This window comes from Aedes albopictus, chromosome 3, assembly GCF_035046485.1.
Source record: "Aedes albopictus strain Foshan chromosome 3, AalbF5, whole genome shotgun sequence".
Lineage (NCBI taxonomy): Eukaryota > Metazoa > Arthropoda > Insecta > Diptera > Culicidae > Aedes > Aedes albopictus.
The window spans coordinates 344,247,809-344,268,189 of record NC_085138.1 but is presented as its reverse complement, the minus strand read 5'-3'; the positions used below and the strand labels follow the sequence as shown (position 1 = coordinate 344,268,189).

Genomic DNA, 20,381 nt, shown 5'->3' with positions numbered 1-20,381 from the left:
ATAAAAAGTTCATTAAATACAAAATATGATGTTAAACAAGCAGTTTTAAAAAGTGATCGATTTTGCGCCGTGAAAAAAGTGCGGGGCAAGATGGGTCACCTTTTAAGTAATTCACATTTTCTCAACGAAAAACGTCAAAATATAAGATTTGTTGCGCATTCCTATTTGCTCCTTAACCATACTGAGTAAACAAGAGCTACTAGTAAACATTTTATAAATTTATTTGGAATATAAAAAACTTTACGATTTGAGTGGTCCAAAGGCGACTTGAAAATCGATGTTTTCACTAAAAAATTATCAGAATTTTATGTTATAATTTTGAGCGTTCATTCCGCTTGATTGAAGTCATTTATGATATAGTCTTGTAATAAAAAATAAATAATTTTTGAATGCTCCAAAAATACGTTCAAAATTCAAGGTGACCCATCTTGCCCCGCGGTCGTTTATATGGAGATTATATGAAATGTATCGCATAAGAAAAATGGCTAAAAACCCTTTTATTTTTTATTTCCAATGAGAGTGAATAATTTTTCAATCAATGCCCCAAACTTTTGTATATTCATGCTGGTCATCTAACAAAATTATTAACATAAAGAAAACATGAGTAATGCGCTCAAAAAAGGCACTGACCCATCTTGCCCCGCGACCCATCTTGCCCCGCCCCACCCTATATGAAAAACAAAAATTTCGAAAAATACCAAGTCTTACCTCCTAAATCAGTTGTTTCGGAGTCCCAGAAGCTACGTTCAAAATTTGAGCAAAATCGGTTGAGCCTAAGCGGGCGCTCAAAACGCTTGAAGTTTGTATGGGAAAACTTGGCCAAATGTATGCAGAAATTTTAAGTTTTCGAATTTTGCCGCTAGGTGGCGCTGTAAGCGTTCAATAATCAAACCCTTTGGTATTGTCACGTCACCCCCCTGCAGCAGTTCAACTGTGGACGATTAATACTGTGAACATCACAGTTGTCGATCGCTTCATCGTATACAATGACCGCAGGTCCGGGTGCAGCGCAAACTGAAGGAAAGAGGAATGAGATGATTTGTCAAAACAGTGACGGGGTGAATTGTTCCACAAACTTATCCTAGCATGTAATTATTAGCGAACGTTGAAATTGATTATTAAACTACAGAATTTATCTAGATTAGGCTTAAAACTATTGAAATTAAGACTATATTATTCTCACTACATATCGAAGGCGAAGTTCTTACAATCTAGTGAACAAATCTGATATTCTTAATACTAAAAAAGGTAAACGAAGTTTTCAATGAATTCTTTTGATTTGTTTAACCTTAAACTAAATGTCTCTTATAGGACCTAGCGATTCGATCCACAATCAATAAGAATAACGTGAATTAGATTGATCTAGTAAAGCTAAGCCGTGAGTAAAACATCAAATTATTCATACATGCAGTTTATAAAGATTATAATTTAAGTTTGTAGTGAATCAAAGATCATACCTGTTGTCGTGATAGGATACCTTTCCAATCAGTTGTATCACCAAAATTTGTAAGTCGCTTGAATTACTCTAAAATATTATGCTAATAAAACTCCTTTCTAGCTTTAAGCTTGCCAATCCACAAAATTGGTTTGCTATTCAAGATTTGGACGAACCCCCACAACATCCTTAAAGAAATTTTGTACGTGGGTTAGAACAATGGAAGGACATCACGCCCAGGCCGGGTTTTCCTGCAAATCATGTCGTCGTCCGGACTCGTCGACAACCAACATGATCGTGTGTGATCAGTGCCGTTTATGGGAGCACTTCGATTGCGCCGGCGTGGAAGAATCCATGCAGAATCGGCCGTTCGTTTGCAAACAATGTAGAAACCTGGATACAGCAGGTTCCGCTGTTTCTTCCCGTCTACGATCCCACACAAAACGCGATCCGTCTGGACAGGCATCGGAAGGTAAGTCCGTCTCGAAAGTAGGCAGTAAGAAATCATCGGTGGCCTCGAGTAGCCGGTCGTCTGTAGTCAAAGCACGGCTGGAATTAATCGAGGAGGAAGCCAGAGTGAAGCAAATCGAACTGGATGAGGAAGAGGCACTTTTGAAGCTGGAACGGGAAGAAGCACAACGTCAGCTGGAACTGAAGAAGAAACAACTAGAAGAGCAGAAGAGACTGGCAGAAGAAGACTCAGTTTTGCGGCAGCGAGCATTGGAGGCGGAAAAGGTGCGACTGCTGAAGCAACAGTCGATTCGGCGAGAATCCCTGGAGAAAAGAAACGAACTCGTGTTACAGATTTCCGAACGCGGCAGCGTGGTGGAGTCGATGACGGATTCGCAAGAAAAGGTGTCGCAGTGGTTAGCAAAAAACTCATCCGATGGGATGACCGAGGGGAAATCTTTAGGGAATCAATGTGGCCCTCCAACTGAAAGGGATCCTGTAGCCCCTAGGGAAGTTCCGAAACTGATCATCGAAGCACCGGTCGGCAGCAAACGCGTTCCGAAGCTACCAGCACTGGAATCGCACGTTACGGCTGAGAGAAGTTTTCATCGTTCGTCCTACGCTCGTCAACCTGAATTGGCTAGCGCCCCCAAATCGAATCGAGTTGTTAGTTGCCGGGAGGTGCGTTCAGCCACCATTCGACAACCTTTCCAGCATTACGTGTCCTCTTCAAGGCCATTCCATTCGCTTCCTGCCATGGTATCACCAGAGGATGTTTCCTACGAACCACGCGACATTTACACTCAAGGCCGTCAAACGTACCATCACGGACCACCTTGTAGCACCCCCAATCGATACAGCGCTCTACCAATCCCACAGCCAGTGCCACACCATCCACTGGACCCGCAGTACGCGCACCGGAGACCCCTGTTGGAACCTGTTCTGCTTTCAAGCGGTGCAAACAGAGAATCGACGATGGATCGGGTACATCGATCTCCCGGGGAATGTCATGCGATACAGGACGAGCTCCCAGGTGTTCTTAGTCATCAACAAATAGCAGCAAGACAAGTAGTCGGGAAAGATCTTCCACCCTTTAGTGGGAATCCGGCCGACTGGCCACTGTTTATTAGCAGCTTTGAGCAGTCCACAGTGTCTTGCGGGTACTCTACTGCGGAAAATCTTGTGCGTCTTCAACGGTGCCTCATCGGACATGCCAGAGAGGCGGTGCGTAGCAGGCTTCTTCTCCCGGGGAATGTACCGCAGGTCATTAATACGCTCCGCACGTTGTATGGGCGCCCTGAACTGCTGATCCGATCGTTACATGATAAAATTCGACGCACTCCAGGACCGAGACATGACCGTCCGGAGTCAATCTTGGAATTCGGTTTGGCTGTACAGAATTTCGTCGACCATCTCCAGGCAGCGGATCAGGAGGAGCATTTGGCGAACCCAATGCTCATGCAAGAGTTGGTCGAAAAGCTTCCGGGACCCATGCGGATGGACTGGGCCACCTTCAAAGGTCAACATCATCGTGCAACCGTTTCAACGTTCGGCGAGTTCATGGCCAGGTTAGTAACCGCGGCTAGCGAAGTGAGCTTCGACCTTCCGGGTCTGCAAAAAGGACCGGGCACCGAAAATCATCAGAGACCGAGAGAAAAAGCGAGAATACAGACTCATGTGAGCGATAATCCCGCATCTCCATGGTCAGCGGTAGTAAACAATCGAAAGCTGCCAAAACCGTGTGCAGCGTGCGAACGCGAAGGCCATAGAGTGGCCGACTGCTCCACGTTCAAACAACTCAATCTGAAGGATCGGTTGCAAAAAGTGCAGGATATGGGCTTGTGTCGAACCTGCCTAAACAATCATGGCAAATGGCCGTGCAAGTCGTGGCAAGGATGTGGAATCGAGGGGTGTAGACTCAAACATCATACTCTTCTCCATCCAAATTCTGCTCCCACAACATCGACGCATTCGGTGAATGTATCAGCGAACGAACGTCCATCGAACGACGGTTATACTCTATTTCGAGTTCTACCCGTCGTACTCTACGGCAATGGCAAAAGTCTAACGGTTTTCGCATTCATTGATGAGGGCTCACAGATTACAATGCTGGAAGAAAGGGTTGCCAAAGAGCTGGGCATATCAGGCCCCCGAAAGCCACTCACTCTTCAGTGGACGGGGAACGTAAACCGCAATGAACTCAATTCGGAGGAGATCAGTCTGGAAATAGCTGGGAAAAATAGTAAGAATCACTTCGAACTGCGAAACGCGCGAACAGTAAGCTGCCTACTACTACCAGCCCAGCGGCTTAACTACAGGGCAATGGCCGCCTGTTTCCCGCATCTCAAAGGTCTTCCCGTTGAGGATTATGATCTAGTGCGACCTAAATTGCTGATCGGTCTAGACAATCTACGGCTCGGAGTACCGCTAAGGATTCGTGAAGGAGGACCGTTCGATCCCATAGCCGCAAAATGCCGCTTGGGATGGAGCGTATATGGTCGCGCCTCTCCAACCCCTATTCCAAGGGCGATCGTAAACTTCCACACGGCTGCAGCAGCGACTTCTGATGACCTCCTAAACGACCAGCTGCGAGATTACTTCACGTTAGACAGTCTTGGCGTCACCGCTCCGAACGAGAAGCTGGAATCAGAAGAAGAAAAGAGAGCAAGGCAACTTCTCGAGGAAACCACACGACGTACGACGAGTGGATTTGAGACCGGTCTGTTATGGAAGGGCGACGATCCGGTATTTCCGGATACGTATCCCATGGCCGTTCGGAGAATGAAGGCATTAGAGAACAAGTTTCGTGGAGATCCAGCGATGATGCAACGCATAAGCGAACAACTACTCGAGTTCGAAAGAAAGGGCTACATACGTAAAGTCGACGAAACTGAGGCAGCTACTATCAATACGCGAAAAACTTGGTTCCTGCCTTTGGGAGTCGTTATCAACCCGAAGAAACCTGGGAAAATTCGTGTGATCTGGGACGCTGCTGCTAAAGTGAGCGGAATATCGTTTAACTCTTATCTGCTGAAAGGTCCTGACCTACTCACTCCTTTACCCAAAGTTCTCAGTGGATTCCGTCTGTTTCCGGTCGCAGTGTCCGGAGATATCAGAGAGATGTTTCTCCAGATAAAGTTACAAGCGTGTGATAGGAACGCCCAAATGTTTTTGTTCCGTCATCATCCCGAGGAGCCGGTGCAGATCTACGCAGTTCAGGTCACAATGTTTGGCTCTACCTGCTCGCCGTCGTCTGCCCAGTTTGTCAAAAACGCAAATGCCGAGCAGTATGCACTACAGTATCCACGGGCAGCTGCCGCTATCAAGGAGCACCACTATGTGGACGACTACCTGGATAGCTTCAGAACTGTCCAAGAAGCGATTCAGGTGGTGAATGATGTAAAGCTGGTCCACTCCAAGGGCGGTTTCGAGATTCGAAACTTTCTATCAAACGAAGACGAAGTTTTAAAACGAACTGGGGAGATCGAACCAGATTCGTCGAAAGACTTCGCTCTTGTGCGCGCTGAAGCAATCGAATCAGTTTTGGGGATAAAATGGATTCCGGCGGAAGATGTATTCACGTACACATTTGCTATGCGCGATGATTTACAACACATTCTCCACAAAAACCACACACCAACGAAACGAGAGGTCCTGAAAGTCATAATGAGTCTCTTCGACCCTTTGGGGTTTGCTTCATTCTTCCTCGTGCACGGCAAGGTGTTGATGCAAGATATATGGGCTTCGGGTATCAATTGGGACGAACAAATCAGTGAACATCTATGCATCCGCTGGCAGCAATGGATAGCTCATTTCCCGCAACTGGATACCTTGCGCATACCTCGTTGCTATTTCAGCTCTCCGTTTCCCAAAAATTTCTATCGATTGGAAGTACACGTTCTTGTCGACGCCAGCGACTCTGCGTACGCTTGCGTGGCTTACTACCGACTGGAAACCGAAAACGGAGTTCAAGTATCGTTAATCTGCGCCAAAACCAAGGTGGCACCACTTAAGGTGCTGTCAATCCCTCGTCTGGAGTTGAAAGCGGCCGTCCTAGGTGTTAGGATACTGGAATCTATTCAAGGGTATCATACCTATCAAATCAGCCGTCGTTTTCTGTGGAGCGATTCTAGCACCGTACTGGCCTGGATCCGTTCGGAGCATCGTCGGTATAACAAGTTCGTAGCGGTTCGTATCGGCGAGATCCTTACTGTGACTGATGTGAAGGAGTGGAAGTGGGTACCTTCTGGGATGAATTCGGCTGACCTTGCTACGAAGTGGAAAAAGGGTCCAAATTTCAGCTCCACCAGCTCCTGGTTCAGTGGCCCATCGTTCCTTCACCAATCAGAAGAATTCTGGCCTCAGCAAACGCTCTCCACAACTACGTGTGAAGAACTTCGACCCAGCCTTTCCCATGTTACAACATCACCGTTGATTGACGCTAGTCGATTCAGTCAATGGTCCCGACTGCACCGGTCAATGGGCTTCGTGTTTCGATTCATTGAAAACTTACGCCGTAAACGACGAGGTGCTGATCTACAACTTGGTGTTCTTCATCAAGATGAGCTACAAAAAGCTGAGGTGATACTGTGGAAGATTGCGCAAGCTGAAGCTTTCCCCGAAGAAATCGCAATTCTATCGGAAACGCAAGGTTCTCCGAACACGCGTCACCGACGCGTCGCAAAATCTAGCCCAATCTACAAGAACTGGCCCTTCCTTGATCAGCACGGCGTACTTCGGCTACGTGGTCGAGTCGGTGCCGCAACCTTCGCACCGGCCGAAGCTAAGTTCCCCGCTATTCTTCCAAGACAACACCCAATTACTTTCTTAATTACTGACTGGTACCACAGACGTTTTCGCCATGCCAATCGAGAAACCATCACCAACGAGATGCGACAACGCTTCGAAATAGCTAAACTCCGTTCCTTAGTAGCGAAGGTGGCGAGAGACTGCATGATGTGCCGAATAAAGCAGGCGCTTCCTTGCCCTCCGGTTATGGCGCCTCTACCGGCCGCCAGAATACAAGCGTTCGTGCGGCCATTCACTTTCGTCGGAGTGGATTACTTTGGACCGATATTGGTCAGAGTAGGAAGGAGCAACGTTAAACGATGGGTAGCCCTTTTTACTTGTCTAACCGTTCGCGCGGTTCACTTGGAGGTAGTCTACAGCCTTTCCACCGAGTCCTGCGTCATGGCGGTGCGACGTTTCATATCGCGCCGGGTATCGCCGGCAGAATTCCACTCAGACAACGCGACTTGTTTTCAGGGTGCGAACAAGGAGTTGCAGAAGGAAATCGAAAAACGAAACAACGGCCTCGCTGCTACATTCACCACGACCAAAACACGGTGGTCTTTCATCCCCCCTTCGGCACCACATATGGGGGGTGCGTGGGAACGTCTCGTACGTTCCGTCAAGGTAGCGATAGGAACCATAACGGACGCACCTCGTAAACCGGATGACGAAGTGCTCGAGACAGTTTTACTGGAAGCAGAGGCCCTGATAAATGCACGACCACTCACGTACATTCCGCTTGAATCGGCGGACGAGGAAGCCCTCACTCCCAACCATTTTCTCTTGGGGACTTCCAATGGTGACAAGCAGCTACCAACCGAACCAGTGGAATCGCCGGTTGTACTACGGAGTTGTTGGAGACTTGCGCAGGCAATCACACAACGCTTTTGGGAAAGATGGGTAAAGGAATATCTCCCAGTAATTACCCGTAGATCGAAGTGGTTTGAAGAAGTGCGAGACATAGCAGTGGGAGATTTGGTGTTAATAGTGGGCGGAACGACAAAGGATCAGTGGACGCGAGGGCGTGTAGCAGCGGTAATTCCTGGACGGGATGGAAGAGTCCGTCAGGCCTTCGTCCAAACTGCATCAGGTGTTCTCCGACGTCCAGCAGTGAAGCTGGCAGTCCTTGACGTGCAAGAGAAAGGTGAACCTAACGCGGAAGTCCTGAAGGAACCGGAAGTGACTAGGATTCACGGGAGGGGGGATGTGACGTCACCCCCCTGCAGCAGTTCAACTGTGGACGATTAATACTGTGAACATCACAGTTGTCGATCGCTTCATCGTATACAATGACCGCAGGTCCGGGTGCAGCGCAAACTGAAGGAAAGAGGAATGAGATGATTTGTCAAAACAGTGACGGGGTGAATTGTTCCACAAACTTATCCTAGCATGCAATTATTAGCGAACGTTGAAATTGATTATTAAACTACAGAATTTATCTAGATTAGGCTTAAAACTATTGAAATTAAGACTATATTATTCTCACTACATATCGAAGGCGAAGTTCTTACAATCTAGTGAACAAATCTGATATTCTTAATACTAAAAAAGGTAAACGAAGTTTTCAATGAATTCTTTTGATTTGTTTAACCTTAAACTAAATGTCTCTTATAGGACCTAGCGATTCGATCCACAATCAATAAGAATAACGTGAATTAGATTGATCTAGTAAAGCTAAGCCGTGAGTAAAACATCAAATTATTCATACATGCAGTTTATAAAGATTATAATTTAAGTTTGTAGTGAATCAAAGATCATACCTGTTGTCGTGATAGGATACCTTTCCAATCAGTTGTATCACCAAAATTTGTAAGTCGCTTGAATTACTCTAAAATATTATGCTAATAAAACTCCTTTCTAGCTTTAAGCTTGCCAATCCACAAAATTGGTTTGCTATTCAAGATTTGGACGAACCCCCACAACAGGTATTATTATAGGTGACTATATATATATATATATATAGACTTGCTCGTATCGTGTGTTGCGGTTGTTATTTATTCTGCTGTCCACCGTCTGCCCTTTTAAGTAAAGTATCCTGAACGCAATAATAGTGTAGTGCTATCGACTTGGATAGTTGAACGGATTAGTACCAGGTGTTGCAAAGAACGTTGCAAATCTTAACGTAGATTCCATATAATCAACAATTTCGCGATATTTGCTATCGACACAAACCTACTGTAAAGGCAAAACAAACCGTTCGACGGGCTGAAACAACGCTTCTATTGTCTCTTCTTGCTGCCTATTCACTCTTCGTGTGTGAGTCATCTGAAGCCGAAGAGAAGATTATTAGGGTTCGCAATACCTTAATTACCGCAACATGAGTTTGGGGCGTTGTCACGAATGCAATTTCCAAATCAGCAGCAGGGATCCAGTCGTCACGTGCAGTGGTTTTTGTAAAAATGATCATCAATTTCATGCTGTCTGCGTTGGACTATCGGTTGATGAAGGGCTCGCATGTAACCACCCAAATATACTATGGATTTGTAATCCATGCCGAGGAAAGCTGGTAAAGCGATCCCGTACGATTCCAGCCGCTTTTGATCAGCCTGATAATGAAGCAATTATATCCATTAATGAAAAGATCTTTAAAATGCAACAATCGATTGATGACTTGGCGCAAAATTTTAATGGTGAGGCATCAAAAGCAATAGAACAGCCTGAGCACTTAGGTAATCTACAAGCAATTGGACACTCATCGCCGCTGACGTCGACCAAGCTAGATGCAAGCGAAAATTCTCAACAGAATGCAGACTGTTCATTGTTTGTGTCCAACATTGCCAATGATGTTACTAACGACGAAGTGTTACAAATGGTGAATGAAACTATAGGATTGGATGACGTTATTTCCGTAAAATGTCTCGTACCACCTTGGAAAGACAAATCATCGTTGGACTACATTTCCTTCAAAGTCGTCGTCAAACTCAATCAACGCGATCCGGATTTGAAAGTATTCAATTGGCCGAAAGGAATACGCTGTCGGGAATTCATAGACCGTTCAAATGAAACATGGCGCCCAGCTCGAGGAATAGTTTAATTTATTTGTAATGTAAACGTTTCAGTGTCGATTGCAATGATGTTTTGTTATATGTATTCTTCTGTTATTTGTATTTTTTTAACATCATTGGGGCTGCAAAAGCCTGTTGATGTATTACCAACAATAAACCTATATGCCAGAGAACTTTGTCAAAGACCGCGAAGTGGTCCGACGGCTGTGAAAAAGTTATACCCTAGACAAAGTGAGGCAAAGTATTGAGATTTCATTATTGATATTATTCCTTTACATGTATTGGAAAAATAACAATAAAGTTTATCCTCACTTTTCCTAGGGTATAACTTTTTTCACAGACGTTGGATCACTTTGCAGTCTTCGACAAAGTTGTTTGGCATATAGTCACCTACAATAATGCAAAAGGGTTTGATTATTAAAGGCTTACAGCGCCGCCTAGCGGCAAAATTCGAAAACTTAAAATTTCTGCATACATTTGGCCAAGTTTTCTCATACAAACTTCAAGCGTTTTGAGCGCCCCCTTAGGCTCAACTGATTTTGCTCAAATTTTGAACGTAGCTTCTGGGAGTCCAAAACAACTGATTGAGGAGGTAAGACATGGCATTTTTCGAAATTTTTGTTTTTCATATAAGTGTGGGCCACCTTAATTATTTCATTTATTTAGTTAACATCAAATTCATGATAATACTGAATCAACAATTTGCCGCCATAATACTCGATTTGCAGCTGCAGCTCTCCAACGTCGGTCACGCCCAACACTCGCCAGATCACGCTCCACCTGGTCCGCCCATCGTGCTCTCTGCGCTCCACGCCTTCTTGTACCAACCGGATGGTTAGCAAACACCAACTTTGCAGGGTTGTTGTCCGGCATTCTTGCAACATGCCCTGCCCACCGTATCCTTCCGGCTTTGGCTACCTTCTGGATGCTGGGTTCGCCATAAAGTGCAGCGAGCTCGTGGTTCATCCTTCTCCGCCACACACCGTTCTCCTGCACGCCGCCGAAGATCGTCCTTAGCACCCGTCGCTCGAAAACTCCGAGTGCTTGCATGTCCTCCTCGAGCATCGTCCACGTCTCGTGCCCGTAGAGAACCACCGGTCTTATTAACGTCTTGTACATGGTACATTTGGTGCGGGGGTGAATCTTTTTTGACCGCAGTTTCTTCTGGAGCCCATAATAGGCACGACTTCCACTGATGATGCGCCTTCGTATTTCACAGCTCACGTTATTGTCAGCCGTTAGCAAGGAACCGAGGTAGACGAATTCTTCTACCACCTCGAAAGTATCCCCGTCTATCGTAACATTGCTGCCAAGGCTTGTCCTGTCTCGCTCAGTCCCACCTACCAGCATGTACTTTGTCTTAGCCGCATTCACCACCAGTCCGACCTTTGCTGCTTCACGTTTCAGGCGGGTGTACTGTTCTGCCACCGTTCCAAATGTCCTAGCAATAATATCCATGTCATCCGCAAAACATACAAATTGGCTGGATTTCGTGAAGATCGTACCCCGGCTGTTGAGCCCGGCTCGTCGCATAACACCTTCCAGGGCGATGTTGAATAGTAGGCAGGAAAGTCCATCACCTTGTCGTAGTCCCCGTCGAGATTCAAATGAACTCCCGAAATCCTTACGCTGTTCTGCACACCGTCCATCGTTGCTCTTATCAGTCTAGTCAGCTTCCCGGGAAAGCTGTTCTCGTCCATAATTTTCCATAGCTCTGTGCGGTCGATACTGTCGTATGCCGCTTTGAAGTCGATGAACAGGTGATGCGTTGGGACCTGGTATTCACGGCATTTCTGGAGGATTTGCCGTACGGTGAAGATCTGGTCCGTTGTCGACCGGCCGTCGATGAAACCGGCTTGGTAACTTCCCACGAACTCATTTACTTTAGGTGAGAGACGACGGAAGATGATCTGGGATAGCACTTTGTAGGTGGCATTCAAAATGGTGATCGCTCGAAAGTTCTCACACATTAACTTGTCGCCTTTCTTGTGGATGGGACAGATTATCCCTTCCTTCCACTCCTCCGGTAGCTGTTCGGTTTCCCAGATCTTGACTACTAACTGGTGCAGACAGGTGGCCAACTTTTCCGGGCCCATCTTGATGAGTTCCGCTGCGATACCGTCCTTACCAGCCGCTTTGTTGTTTTTGAGCTGGTGGATGGCATCCTTAACTTCCCTCAGCGTGGGAGTTGATTCGTTCCCGTCCTCTGCTGCACCAACATAGTCATTTCCTCCGCTGCCTTGGTCCTCCGTGCCTACATTCTCTTCGCCATTCAGGTGCTCGTCGAAGTGCTGCTTCCACCTTTCGATCACCTCACGTTTGTCCGTCAGGAGGCTCCCGTCCTTATCCCTGCAGATTTCGGCTTGCGGCACGTAGCCTTTGCGGGATGCGTTGAGCTTCTGGTAGAACTTGCGTGTTTCCTGTGAACGGCACAGCAGTTCCATTTCCTCGCACTCCGCTTCTTCCAGGCGGCGCTTTTTCTCCCGGAAGAGACGGGTCTGCTGCTTCCGCTTCTGTCTGTATCGCTCCACATTCTGTCGGGTTCCATGCTGCAGCATTACCGCCCGCGCTGCATCCTTCTCCTCCAGAACCGCTCTGCACTCCTTGTCGAACCAATCGTTTCGTCGACTCCGTTCTACGTACCCGATAGTGCTCTCGGCTGCGTTGTTGATGGCTGCTTTGACTGTACTCCAGCAGTCCTCTAGAGGGGCCACATCGAGCACACCCTCGTCCGGCAACGCTGCCTCGAGATTCTGCGCGTATGCGGTGGCGACATTCGGTTGCTTCAGTCGCTCTAGATCGTACCGGGGCGGCCGCCGGTAATGTACGTTGTTAATAACGGAGAGTTTTGGGCGCAGTTTAACCATCACCAGGTAGTGATCAGAGTCGATATTAGCGCCACGATAGGTCCTGACGTCGATAATGTCGGAGAAGTGCCGTCCATCAATCAGAATGTGGTCGATTTGCGATTCCGTTTGTTGTGGTGATCTCCAGGTGTAACGATACGGGAGGCTGTGCTGGAAGAAGGTGCTACGAATGGCCATGTTCTTGGAGGCGGCGAAATCGATGAGGCGTAGGCCATTTTCGTTCGTCAGCTGGTGGGCGCTGAACTTTCCAATCGTCGGTCTGAATTCCTCCTCCTGGCCTACCTGAACGTTTAGATCCCCTATGATGATCTTGACGTCGTGGTTTGGGCAGCGGTCGTACTCGCGTTCGAGCTGCGCGTAAAATGCGTCTTTGTCATCATCAGTGCTTCCGGAGTGAGGGCTGTGCACGTTTATTATGCTAATGTTGAAGAATCGGCCCTTGATCCTCAACCTGCACATTCTTTCGTCGATCGGCCACCAACCGATCACGCGCCTCTGCATGTCGCCCATCACTATAAAAGCTGTTCCCAGCTCACGTGTGTTGCCGCAACTCTGGTAGATGGTATGATTACCTCTAAACGTTCGCACCATGGATCCTGTCCAACACACCTCCTGCAGCGCTACGATTCCGAACCCGCGGTCCTTCAGTATATCGGCGAGTATGCGGGTGCTCCCGATGAAGTTGAGAGATCTGCAGTTCCACGTACCGAGCTTCCAATCGCAAGTCCCTTTTCGTCGCTATGGTCGTCGCCATTGGTATCGGTTCGCATTCTTCTCTTGTTGATTTTCCGGTGCTAGTCTTTTTTACGGCTGGCTCGCAGGGCCTGACACCAACCCACTAACCCAGGGAGCTGAGCTTACCTTCCCGGAAGCTACGGGTTCTGCATGGGCCACCTTAATGGGGATACTTTCGAGGTGGTAGAAGAATTCGTCTACCTCGGTTCCTTGCTAACGGCTGACAATAACGTGAGCCGTGAAATACGAAGGCACATCATCAGTGGAAGTCGTGCCTACTATGGGCTCCAGAAGAAACTGCGGTCAAGAAAGATTCACCCCCGCACCAAATGTACTATGTACAAGACGCTAATAAGACCGGTGGTTCACTAACACTAAGGACACGAGACATGAACGATGCTCGAGGAGGATTTTCAAGCACTCGGAGTTTTCGAGCGACGCGTGCTAAGGACGATCTTTGGCGGCGTGCAGGAGAACGGTGTGTGGCGGAGAAGGATGAACCACGAGCTCGCTGCACTCTACGGTGAACCCGACATCCTGAAAGTGGCTAAAACTGGACGGATATGGTAGGCAGGGCATGTTGCAAGAATGCCGGACAACAACCCTGCAAAGTTGGTGTTTGCTAACCATCCGGTTGGTACAAGAAGGCGTGGAGCGCAAAGAGCACGATGGGCGGACCAGGTGGAGCGTGTTCTGGCGAGTGTTGGGCGTGACCGAGGATGGAGAGCTGCAGCTGCAAATCGAGTATTATGGCGGCAAATTGTTGATTCAGTATTATCATGAATTTGATGTTAACTAAATATATGAATGGGTGTCATTTCTCAAAATTTAAAGCGTTCGATCTATGTTATTTCAGCCAGAATACAGTATAGAAAATATCGGGAGCTATTGGAAGACGTGATATGTAATTGTAAATGATTTGGTTTAAGCAAGTGATATCATCATACAGTAGACGTTCGATAACTGCAACGCCCCATTAGTGGATAACTGACACTGAGGAAGATTACAAGTGGTAGTCGAAATATGCGTATCTGTCAAAGGATAAGTAACATAGGGCGGAATTGAAAGGTATGAAACTGATTACACTCATTCGATGAGAATCACAGTGGCTGTGTTCTCGTGTTTGCCTTCCGGGGTTCGCCGCTTCTTTTTTTGACACCTTGGTTTTCAATGCGGTTTAGGAAAGGATGTTCCGAAATACGAATGGGGGAGCTGTCCTGGAGCTGTGTCAGGCGAAACAGTAGGTTGACTTGTTCCTGACTTCGCACTTTCCGAACCTACGGTAATCTCTTGTTCTCTTTGAAAGATCCAAAGATGGAATGGAAAATGATCCTGTGGCATCGCACCCGTGGTTATTTCCTTTTTGATAATGCAGTTGGCCTGTCGTACCCTCTGGGTACATATCTAGACCAACATGTGGATATGACGGAACAACCATTGTAGGGTTCAGCTTTTTCCGTCGCTCCTAAGCGTATTTCAATTTATGTATGCAAACTTTTCCAGTTATCAGATAGAGGAAAGTCTGCTCTATCTGTTACTGGTAAGAGATTTCATGAATAATTGAAATTACACCAATGATATGCCTAACCAGTTTCTAATTTAATCGAAATAATCGAAATCAACCCAAAAACTTACCTTCATTCGCAAAGCACGACAGCTGCTCCTTGAGATTGGTGTACAGCGGTTGGTTGGTCGCGTCCACGAACACCATCAACCAGATCCGTTCGAAGAACATGAGCAGTTCGACCTTCCGCTTGCCGGAGGCGGTGGCAGTCTGCACCCCACCTGCCGTCCGACCCAACATCGACAGCGGAATCAGCTGCGGTAGGTAAGTCCGTGACAAACTGAACTCGATCGTTTGCAACTGGTGGATCAGCAGTTCCATTTCCGGGCTCTGTTCCCGGTTTTGCAAGCACTGCGGACAGGTGTGCGGTGCGTCACTATTGAAGAGACATTCGCCGCATTTGACGCGCTGGTATCGAGTCTGTGAAAGGAAGAAAAAAGAACTTAAAATATTTGGAAGGGTTACTAGAAGGAAGATCCGTACGAACCCAATGGTCCTCGATTTGGCCACATTCGTAGCAATCACAGTTGATGTAGATTTTGCGTAGATATTCTCGACGACTATCCCTGGGAGCGTTTTTGTAGTGTGGACCGTGGTTTATAGTGAGCTCTTCGCCTTCACTAATGTTGCGACTGGCGCGGACCACAAACAATCCGTTGGAGATCATGCTGAAAGAAAGGAATACACATATCTTGTTGTATAAACTATAAACGTGTCCATGGGGCTTCTACTTACGCAAAGAACAGATTCGGCCCGCAGGAATGCTTGATATGCATGGCCGTCGGATAGAACGTTCGCAGCGTATTGGGAAAATTCCGACTTTTGTTGCAAATCGCAGTTTCCCCAAAGTAATCAAAGTAACTGTCGAAGAACCGCAGCAGAGCTTTGTCGACAACGTCCTCGGCTCGTTCCCGCTGATGACTTAGTAAAGCGGTCCGCTGCTGAACGGTGCTATCCATTCCAGCTGCTTCCAGACACGACTGCCACAGCCGGACGACGTTCGCTCGGGTCCACACTCGGGTAGCGGATTCTTCGGACTCGTCGTCATTGGACTCCCGGTTGTCTTGCAGATCGCTTCTAAGCACCTCCAAATGTTTGAGGATACCTTCCCGAAGGGAATCCGTGTCCATCGACGCCCGTAGAATACTGGATGGTTCCCGTCCGTATCGTTCCAGACTCTCGAGGATAATCTTCCGGAGAGGTTCTTCCCGATTGTCTTCCCCTATCGTAACGAAGTCCTCAACGCGCCCCACGAAATCCTCCGTGGCCGGAATTTGGAACGAAAGTCGATGCACCTTGGTCATCGTAAGCGTACAGAAGTGCAACAAGAGACCTCCGATGAAAATGTCAAACTGGAAGTCATCGAACTGCTTCCACTGATCAAAGAACTGAGTTTTCACGTTCCGATCGAACTTAACGTAGCTGAGTAACTTCTCAGTTTTGATCATGAGGGCGTCGAAGTCCTCTGGCCGGAAAGAGCAGTAGTCTAGCTTGACTAGAAGAGCGTTGAAAAGATCGGCGAACGCCTCTCGACCCTCCAACAGAACTTTGAACAGCTCGTCCGCCGACCGCGGTCCCTTGTAGCTAGACGAGGATTTCACAGCCAATATTCGTTTAAGGGTATTGAGGGTCCGGATGAGCATCCGCAATTCCAGATTTCCGTTGACTAGAGGAAAGAAGAGCAACTGATACGCTCGGCATTCGTATCGATGGTAGCCGGCATCGCGCCGTTGGCACTGATAGGAACAGTAGAACACCGCTTGGCAGTGGAAGCATGGAATCAGGTGCGGATTGACCACGTGGCAGGTGTAGCATTGCACTTTGGAGAACTCTAGGTGTGAGGCAAGGGGTCGCTCCACTAGCACAATCGAACCCTCCGGGATGTACGTGTTGGCAATCAGCTTCAGTGAGATGTCGTCGCTGTAAAAATAATTGGACAACCATGCAATCAATGAATCGGAATCTTTTGTACATTTTGTTTGTCAATCTCTAATTCTATACTTACACGTCCAAACTACAGGCACTGGAAGCACCGCAGATTCTCCTATCCGTAGTGAATCCCATGAACGGTTCAAAATCAATCTCCTCAACGTATTCGTCTTGCACCACAGGTTCGTTCCTAAAACTTTTATCGTTGTAAATCTCCTGCGGAATGCAATGTGCGTGAAGATCTAGAAAACGAAAAACATTAATCATCTCATCTCAAAATCATTTACCCAATCCCCCCTCGAACAACTCACCAAACTCCTTCTTCATGTCCTCCAGGTGCCGGTCCGGTTCGCTCTTCAGCTGCGATTCGTACCGCCGGAACTCGTCATTCCATCGGTCCGCGAACGCCGAACACCGCGTCAGGGTGTGTCGCACCTTCCGCGTGTTTCCCGTCGCCTTGTAGCACCGCAACAGGCACAGGTACGTCCCGAACGAGAACCGTTCCCCCTCGATCCTCAGACACACCTCCAAGTGCCGAATGGCGTCCTGCATCCGTTCCTTCCGTCTCAGCAGTTCCCCCTTCTGACACAATATCGCCTTGGCCAAAGTATCATCCGCCGGGCATCGGTACAAAGCTTGCGTAATGTGGATCATCGCTTTGTCCAATTCGTCATTTGCTGCCAACTGCGCCGTCAGATTGTGCAACCGATCCGCCTCCCTTCGGTTCTGTTTCTGCCGAATGAGAGCCTTCTTCTGCAGCAACGTAAGCCATCGCCCCGTCGGAATCTGCTCGAAGTGGTGAAAATTTCGAACCACAATGGCAAACTCTTCGAAGACACTGGCCGTGCCGCTGTAATCGATGCAGTCCGGGCGGCTGAACTCCACCGGTGGAAAGTTTAGATTTTCCATTCCGCCGACGACGACTTCCGACTCGAAGCGAGAGAGCGAAGACTGTTTTCCTTATCGTAATGGAGCTACTAGCTGGACATAACGGTTCCAATGTTGAAAGTGATGCGGGTATCCTTTGTGGAAATTGTTTAACAATAACTACAACTAAGAACACAACAATTTAAAGCCAAAAATTCAATGAATTTCACACACGTTTTCAGAAAACAAAGCGTAGAACAACTCGCGCTCACGAATGAAAACGACACCTTGACTTGACAGATCTTCGCTCTTGTGGAGACTAGAGATGTTCAAAAACAAAATGATCAGTAATCGAAAATAACAATCAAAAATAATTTACAATCACATCAAATTGAAAGATTACAAGCATAACTTTTCAATCCGACGTAACTCGAGAATGTAAACAAATCCGGGTTAACTGCTGCATGCATGATTCATAAAGCAAACTGAAGAACCCACATCACTGTTTGATGATTTATTGCTTAATTTGTTTAACTAAGCATATTTTTTTAAACGACGTATCTAATTAATTTGATGTTTACAACTTTTCTGATAGATACACCGTTTTGATATATGAGAAAACCAAACGACGTATCTAGCCAAAATCAAAAGTAACAGATACACCAAACTGGTACCATACAAAAGCGACGTATCTGGCATGACGTATCTCTAACCAACCCGGTGTATGTGTATTTTTGTCAAAATTCATAGTGAAAATGATATGGAATGAGTAGGCTTTGTTTCTTACCTAGTGTGTGCTATATCCCTGGTGATGTTAAGCACGAAAAAACTTATGAAAAGTATTTTTATAAAAAACTATTTTAGTGAAATGGTCGTCAACATTGACCATGAATTTACTCAGATCAGTGAAAAAGTTAGATACGTCGATTTGAAAAATTATGCTTGATTATTTCATTAAATTGTTTGGTGCTTTTCTCTTGCAACTTCATAACAATTTGTAAAATGTTCGGCAAGTTAAATTTCGTTCTCGATTTCGTTGTTCATAATCGAAGACATAAAGAGTAGAAAATGGGGATCGACACAGGAAAAAAAAAACACATCTCAGACATCTCTAGTTTCGTGTTCGGCTCGTGTTCTCACGAAACGTTTTGTTTTCGATGGGTAAGCCACGTTAGCCCTTGCAGACCGTCATACAAAAAAGCACTGAAAGAAATCGGTACGAGATTTTATTTACAGTACAGTAGACGTTCGGTCAGTGCAAACGGTTTAACTGCAATGCTTTTTAACTGCAAGTCCGGTAAGTGCAACAAATTTGCAGTTATCGCACCGCTTCCCGTCAAAACGGTGCGCCAAGTTAGCCCAAATGAACAATCGAATGAATTTTGCGTTCATTTAACGTCAATTGATGGGTTGTTGACGCCTATCTGACGTTGCAGTTATCGAATTTTGTTCGCTAACTGAAACGTAAACATGTTGCAGTTATCGAACGTCTACTGTATGCACTACGACATTGACGATTCTATTGTCTCTGGCTCACCTAAAGACACTATATGCAAAGACACGAAATGTTCCAATTGGAATTCCAAATTTGCTGTCAATGTCATTCCAATCGAGCAGGAGACCTGTCAAACGCACTTTAAAAGCATTGCTCGACAGCATCATCGTCATCACGCGACAATCATCATCAATAGCAACAATCATCAGATTTCGTGTCTTTAGCATACAGTGTCTTTAGGCTCACCTATTTCGTGCCACCCAGCAGGGACTTCTAGACGAACATTTGAAAAGGGCCTATCTGCTTTTTGTAAACAAACATGTTTCTGTCTCTGTAGGGCCCATCTGCATCCACCCACGCACATCAACACCCTTAACAGATAGCTTGAAGGACACTCTTTTTGATAAGGGTGTTGATGTGCGTGGGTGGATGCAGATGGGCCCTACAGAGACAGAAACATGTTTGTTTGCAAAAAGCAGATAGGCCCTTTTCAAATGTTCGTCTAGACTTGGTCTGGTACCCAATTCAGTATCCGCTCCACGTAATGTACTGCACCTCTTTTGATTGTGATATATTACGCGGAACATTACTCTCTTCATTCGGATAGCGGCTATGTAACCCATTGGATTAAAAGCCTCCATCAAACATGAAGCGATTAATCGGACACTGAAGACTCTATACCCAGGGTTGTTACGACAAGCGTGGAAAAAAATCCGCGCGAGCAAAATTTGAATCCGCGCGAAATCCGCGCGATTGTGAAACTAAACTCGCGCCAAATCCGCGAGAGTGTGGAAGTAAAGTTTCATTTTTTTACATTACGTAGGATGACGATGGGTATTATCGGCAGGTTTGTTCTCTTCGTCATGTGGGGTCAAAGGTCAAATACGCTGAAACTTGGACCGCAGACAGACGTTCAAGTTTGACTCAGCAGCTTGTGTAAAAAACATGGCCGCCACAAATTGCCAAGTGGCAATCAGCGAACAGATGGCGTTAGCGGTGTTCATATTCAATCGCTGCCTCACATGTGCGTTGCGACCAACAACTGTCACCACGGTCGTCTTCCAGCCGGATGGCGGGAAAAGACCGCACGTGTTGCACGCTAATAATGTTTCCACATAATTTGTGCAGAGTAAATGACTTTTATTTAATGTCTAAAATCTTTTGCACAAATTAGCGCAGGACTCTTGTAAAATATTCTACACATTATTACTTTTATGTTACATAGATTTGCTTGAATAAAACT

The 20,381-nt window shown here is 46.6% G+C and overlaps 1 protein-coding gene across 2 annotated transcripts in view; it reads right to left on the bottom strand.

Moving 5' to 3' along the window:
• The window catches only part of LOC109421943 (uncharacterized), a 38,513-nt gene extending 20,575 nt beyond the window's left edge, over positions 1 to 17,938 (bottom strand). For both annotated transcript variants that reach the window (XM_029865067.2, XM_029865068.2), the window contains exons 1-5: positions 17,088 to 17,938; positions 16,853 to 17,018; positions 15,583 to 16,767; positions 15,335 to 15,515; positions 14,919 to 15,267 (exon numbers count right to left, since the gene is read on the bottom strand). In XM_029865067.2, the coding sequence (XP_029720927.2) occupies positions 14,919 to 15,267; positions 15,335 to 15,515; positions 15,583 to 16,767; positions 16,853 to 17,018; positions 17,088 to 17,685 (2,479 nt within the window). In that variant the 5' untranslated portion in view covers positions 17,686 to 17,938. The remainder of the gene's footprint in view (positions 1 to 14,918; positions 15,268 to 15,334; positions 15,516 to 15,582; positions 16,768 to 16,852; positions 17,019 to 17,087) is intronic.
• Between the last annotated feature and the right edge of the window lie 2,443 nt (positions 17,939 to 20,381).